This window comes from Punica granatum, chromosome 5 (genome assembly GCF_007655135.1).
Source record: "Punica granatum isolate Tunisia-2019 chromosome 5, ASM765513v2, whole genome shotgun sequence".
NCBI classification, from domain to species: Eukaryota; Viridiplantae; Streptophyta; class Magnoliopsida; order Myrtales; family Lythraceae; genus Punica; species Punica granatum.
This window is the reverse complement of record NC_045131.1, coordinates 4,766,933-4,773,509: the sequence shown is the minus strand read 5'-3', so window position 1 is coordinate 4,773,509 and position 6,577 is coordinate 4,766,933. Positions and strand designations below refer to the sequence as shown.

General features: G+C 37.0%; 1 protein-coding gene across 1 annotated transcript; it reads left to right on the top strand.

Moving 5' to 3' along the window:
* Nucleotides 1-1,803: 1,803 nt before the first annotated feature.
* On the top strand, nucleotides 1,804-5,996 carry LOC116206778 (probable WRKY transcription factor 13). The gene is made up of 3 exons (XM_031539582.1): nucleotides 1,804-2,352; nucleotides 2,848-3,126; nucleotides 5,557-5,996. The coding sequence occupies exons 1-3, from the start codon at nucleotides 1,814-1,816 to the stop codon at nucleotides 5,735-5,737; spliced, it is 999 nt and encodes a 332-aa protein (XP_031395442.1). The 5' UTR covers nucleotides 1,804-1,813; the 3' UTR covers nucleotides 5,738-5,996.
* Nucleotides 5,997-6,577: the final 581 nt, after the last annotated feature.

Genomic DNA, 6,577 nt, shown 5'->3' with positions numbered 1-6,577 from the left:
GTCTCCATCTTAGAGAGCTTATTTCTTTGCCAGGTGAGTCAATGGCTAAGGCTTCGATCATCAGTTGGTTTAGTGTATGAATGATCTTATATGGTAGTAGCTAGCTAAAATGAAAGGCATAAAAAGTTTCATGTGAATGAACATTGACATGGGGACACGCATGTTGGCAGACATAATAAGTCAATCAGCCTGCTGCTACAGTTCTATGGTTTGTCGTGTTTTGTTGACCTCTGATAACCCCATGAGATTCTTACCGTGGAAATGCCCGATATCGCCAAGCAAATATATGCTTCCAATTTTATTTTATTTTTTTTGCTCAGGTAACAAATGAATTCCCAAGCTCATCTAAGGAGAGGAAAAAAAAAGAAAAAAAAAGCAGATTAAGTTTTTAATTAATTTCCGGTTAATTAATATAAGATTCAATTATTTAACCATGATTATCGCATAAAATATTAAGAAGCACACATCGTGTATCAAGACATTATGGACACTACAAACTTGACCTCGAGCAAACCACACATCACAGAATCTAAAATAGATCTAGACGATTTCTTCATTTGAAATTAGGTTACCAGATTCAGATCTCGACTGGATTAGTCGAGTCCCAATTGAGTTTTCGAATTTCAAAGTTTAGACAATTTCTTCATTCGTAGGTAGTTTGTTAAGCTAGATAGTTTCATCGGAATAACCAGCTATACATTGATTGTTAGGTACATACTAGTAATAAGAAGTCGGAGATTATAAAAGGATCGATAAGTATATTGCAGATTTAAATAAACTAAATTAATTAGATTTATAACGATAATCAACGTGAGTTGGTTCAAGTGGTTGAACGCTTGATCCCCTTAAGTAAGATTTTGAGTTCGAATACTGTGAATAGAAAAAATCTATGCTGAGAGAGCTTTATCCCTTAGTGGGCCAACCGGGCTCAACTGAATTTATCAACGGTTCATTGGATTTCTGGATACCTGGTGAAAATCGGAAAAAAGGAAAAAAAAAAAACATGATGCCTGACTTATTTATTTATTTATTTTTGATAAGTAACATGATGCCTGAATTTGTTCAATGTCTAGGATATCGTTGACCAATGTATCTCTGTAAATGCACCCCAGCTCGAAGAGGAAGAACCCGTTGGGAGCATATAATGCCATCCATGCTTAGATGTAGAGGACCCTTCTTCCCCCTTTTCAGCCAGAAAGAAATGGTAGCTAAAACTAAAAAGGGGCCCAATATATAAAACTTAAATGATACGGTGAGAAAGAAAGTGTATTACGATGCACGTACTTTCACTTGGTAATATAGAAATTTTAACTTCGATTTTCATTAATAGAACTACTTGCACTCATTTATTTAGCTTTCTTTCTTCTTCTTCTTTTTTTGTATTAGATCCATAGAACTTTTTTGTAATTAAAAAACAAAATTAAATAATATTGTGGTCGGCTCACTAAGAGATAAAAATCTCCTAACATGAATTTTCTGCATTCACAAGAACTCGAACTTGAACCCGAGACTTTGTTTAAGCAGAACAAGTATCGAATCACTTGAACCAACTCTGTTAAGATATTATAATTTTGATTCTTACGAGGGGATTTTTCCATACGCTTTATTTCATTTAATGGAAACTGAATGGTAAAGGGTTTGATGTAATGAAAATTGTTAGCAAAACTTTTGTTGCAGAAGACATATATGTAACACTAATTGCCGTAAATAACATACTTTTACCACACCAAACTGCAATAAACTTCAACAGTAGATATAGAAGTAGGGTTTGCAAGCTTACCCTTTTAGGGCCGGGGGGAGTATATAATACATAATGAGCTTCCAACACACAGCCATCATCTCCCTCGTATCTATCTATCTTCTATGTTTGAAGAACCCAAAGCATACCATATCTTGCCGCGGATCTTCTACACGCTTCCCGAGGGATCTAAATCTTCAGACAGAAAGAGAGACAGAGAGAGAGAGAGAGGCTGAGAGAGAGAGAGAAATGTCGTCTACGTCCCAGCTAGCGTTGCTAAACAACCACCACCACCATCACAGCCTGGGCCTGCAGTTTGCAGATCACGGCCAGGATCAAGAACAAATCTGTTCAACCATGGCCACCTTCTTCTCCAGCTTCCCCTCAGCTCACACTAATAGCAGTAATATCTCCGCGGCTTTGCTATCATCGGTCCCTCCCGCTGATCTCTCATCCTCCTCCTCTTCGTCGGTCACCGCCGAAATCCTACTCTCGTCCTCCACCCCGGCCGCTCCTCTTCGCGAAACCCCGATGAATGTCATGATGGGGCCCCCGCACGTCCTCTCCTTGCACCCCAACAGAACACCATCCTCGGCTTCTGCTAACAATCTCTGGTGCGTATAGTCCTTCATGAACATCGATTATTTCTGCTCCCTTCTCTGTACATCTGTGCTGTCGGACATCGTTGATTAGGTTTTCGTGCAATCATGCGTGTGCCATGAAAATCATCGAAGAAAATGAAGAGAAAAGGTCATTATAGTTCAGCTTGACCGAGGAACATATGAAAGACAGTTTCCTTAAATCCTTCTTGAAATTCGAGCTTACTAATATTCCATGCAAACTAGCTATCACGCAATAGTTTACTACTCTGTCCCGTGATCCCTTCAGAAGTCGTTAGATTACGAGTTTCGTGTTGATCCTTTGGTCCCGAGGGAGTTCACGAACGGTTCATAAACTAGATTAAAGAACAACTTACATCATTCAATCATACCTGCAAATTAAGATCGGCATTATGCACTCCTTTACATCATAAATGTGTTCATGTTTCGGGGTTTGTTATTCTGGGATGTGATTGTCGTGTCATACATATACGTATGTGGAACTTTTAGGGCTTGGGGCGAGCTGAATCAGAGCTTGATGAGCAACAAGCTGATGAGAAGCAGTGATATTGTCGTGGGAGACGGTGATTATCACCAGCAGCAGCGCCACGGCAGCAACAATAGCTTATTGGGGATATCGGCAATGAAGATGAAGAAGATAAAATCGAGGAGGAAGGTGAGGGAGCCCCGGTTTTGCTTCAAGACCCTCAGCGAAGTCGATGTATTGGACGATGGCTACAAGTGGAGGAAGTACGGGCAGAAAGTCGTCAAGAACACCCAGCACCCAAGGTATTTATATACACACACACATACAATACATGCATGCATATTCCATTCACATATATATGGCTGAGAATGTCATACACATTGAGACTATATACCAGAACTAACATTCTTTGTGAAACAACAACGAAGCCTTTTAATTATTTTTCATTAGTAATCAAATGATCATTAGCTAGGTTGATAAAATGAAAATAATATAATGCCTGGTTTTGATCGTTAGGTTTTAATGTTAGGTTCTAACGTTATCCGGCAACTTCAGAACTGCACACAGAAATTATAAAAATCGCAGCAATGAGTAGAAGTTGTGCAAGAAAATATAATTGGTAGCTTTTATGTATGAAATTTAAAGCATATGAAGTATGATCTCCCCAAATTATTTGTTCTGATCAGTTTCCTCTCGGTCTGTCTGTGTGGCCCAACATAATTTTAGCTTTACCTTTGTTCTGTGTCCCCATTCTTATATCTCTCTCTAGATCTCTCTCTCTCTAGAAGAGTATAATTATGATACTATATGTATCATCATCATGAGCATATATATGTAGGCTTTACACTTTCACCATAGTTGAGGTTGCAGGGAAAGGTCTCATCAGTGGCCAATATTTTTCTTTATACACATATATGTATACATTATATACAGACGGGGAAATGAAAGCCCTTATGAAATGATCACTGGCCATTAATTAAACTCTTTTCAAGGCAAAATACATCTATGATGTTTTTACAACCGAAAGAAACTAACGGTGTGTTTTTTTTCAACTTAATTAAATAAGTGCTTAAAAGTTAGTTATAAGTTCGTTATAAGAGAAGATGAATGTAAGAAATAGGGAAAGATGAAAGATGAGGATCTAAATTACTTAATCATTAAGCAAAAAATACGTAATCAAATAAGTAGAAAATTTTAAATTAATAAAATGAGTCATTTTTCACTTATTGGTGTTCTTTATCTCTCACAAAATTTTTATCATCCTTATTCATTCCTCTCTTCTTCCTATACATTTCTTCCCTTAAACTAATTAAGGACTTAATTTTTTAAGCACTTCATTTATTAAACACCACATGATTATTGAGCTATTGTACTTCTGAAAGCATATATATATATCTCCATCTTATGCAACATATAATTGATTGATGCATTATAATGTTCTCGTAATTGCAAACTAAATTTGTGGCAAACAAAGAGGAGTCACTCTGCAATGCCACAAATCTTAACCTCACTTCAAAAGGAAAAATCAATGAATGATATTCCCAGAATATCATAACATACACATAATGGGAAACACCACTTGCCGGGTTCACATCCTCGTAGCATGCCAACGTTAGAGTTGATTAAAAAAAAAAATTGCTCCTGATTCGGTTTCTAACTATGTATGGTTTTTCACTATATATTTGTTATAATAAGAAATCTTGGCACAAATGTCAAAAGGCAAGAACCATATCTTCTCATGAATTTCCTAAGCCATGCAAAGTATTCTTTTTTTTTTTTTATGTTGATCTGAATATAAGCCATGCAAACTTTGAGTTTCTTGGTTGTGCAGTTTCTCGGAGATTATGTTTGTCATTTCATCAGCCAATCAAGAAAAAAATAATCGAATCAAATTCTTATTAGAAAAGCTGGAAAAGCGCTGTATGTTCAGACATCGGATAGCAGTCAAAATGTGGAATCTAAGATTAGGGAACATTCTAATGAAAATTATTAAAGCTCCAACTATAGCTTATTCGGTAATTTTGATCCAAACGAGGTTTGATATTCATGCCGACCTTTGGAGGTTTTTGGTAAATCATACGCGCATTGCCACATATATTCTTTGTCTGGACAAACTTTGAAGTTTTGTCTTTGTTTTGGATAATTGTCGAAAGAAAGTTATCTTCCTCTATCATAATCGAATTTTGTATATCCTTATGGTTTTCAACAGTCATTATTAACGTTTTGTTGTTATCATCATTGTTTGTTACTATACTTCTTGACAAAACTCTTCTCAACTCATTGATTCAGGTGGAAAGTTGAAAGTTGAGACACAATAGTTGACTTGAATCTACCAAGCCCGAGTCATTTGTCAAAAAAAAAAGAGAGAGAGAGAGAGAGAGAGAGCCTCCATGCCGCCTTCATTAGTAATTGTTTAGTCAATTAAAAAATTTCTCATATAAAAATATATATTTATATGCATGATATATATGTACATCCCAGCACAATTTTATATTTATGTATATGGGTGTGTGTGCATTTGGAGATCCTGTTATAAGTGGCATGAATTTTTCATATCCGTGTACATATATGTTGGCAAATGAAGCATACGGGGCGTCTATATGGCAAGTTCAAATTAGCTAGCTAAGAAGTTAGGTGCATCCTATATATGATTGTATTTATTGTTGGAGAGATGGACGTTTTGTTGTAGTTAAGTATTCGTACTAATCGATATCTTATGCATATGCACGCAGGAGCTACTATCGGTGCACGCAGGACAACTGCAGAGTGAAGAAGAGGGTGGAGAGACTGGCTGAAGATCCAAGGATGGTCATCACAACCTACGAAGGCCGCCACGCGCACTCGCCGTCCCACGACACCGAAGAATCACAGGCCGCCTCAAATGCGCAGCTCAACAGTGACTTTTTTTGGTAGATATGATTACCAAAATTAACTATATACAATGTAGTCATGTACAACTCATAAACTGCACTGATCGGATACGTACTCGGCTTATGTTTTTGTAGCGCTGTTCATCCTTTTATTGATCGTGTATACTTCGGGTAAACAAACTCAAATAATTGGTTGTGTAGTTGTGTACTAATGTCGATATAGAGGCTAATGTTTTTGGACTGTTAGCCCTCAACAGAGATTGTTGCTTGTCATATATATGTGCAAGACGAAGCTTGAGCCATTTCGGAAGTGTGTTTTTTTTTCCCCGCCTATTTTGTGCGCATATATTTCCTTTTGCTTCATGGTCTCTCTATGTTCGACAAAATCGTTATAAAAAAACGACGTCTTGATTACTCGGGGAATGAGGCAGCTGTACGTTCACTATTCTAACATCGCCTAATAAAGCTTGTATGCTGGCTACACGACATGTCAGTAACTGGTGAATCTACACGGATTTTTTTTTTCAGTGTGTACCCTGGTATCCATAACTCAATGGGATCTGACTAATCTAGTCGGAGGATCGAGTATTAAAGGTTATTCTCCCTCCCAATAAGTGCGTTTTCCGGGATTCGAACTTGTGTTTTCCTGCTTACGGGGGTGAGCTGATTACCACTCAACCAACACTTTTATTGGTAATCTACACGAAATTTACATACTACACCTAATGGAGAAAATAATTCTATTCACTCCCCAAAAAAGAAAAAGCTAAAATGAAAACAAAAATCTAAGGTTGAAACCTTAAGGCTTGTTTGGTTTGTGGATACAATTTTAAAATCACAATTTTAATCTAATTCTACTCACAACAAAACAAAATAACTCATA

Excerpts from the sequence above, each read along its gene's own strand:
- LOC116206778 (XM_031539582.1), top strand. The coding sequence starts at position 1,814 with ATGAGCTTCCAACACACAGCCATCATCTCCCTCGTATCTATCTATCTT. Across the intron at positions 2,353-2,847 it reads GCTTCTGCTAACAATCTCTG|GGCTTGGGGCGAGCTGAATC; the intron begins GTGCGTATAGTC and ends TGGAACTTTTAG. Across the intron at positions 3,127-5,556 it reads AAGAACACCCAGCACCCAAG|GAGCTACTATCGGTGCACGC; the intron begins GTATTTATATAC and ends ATATGCACGCAG.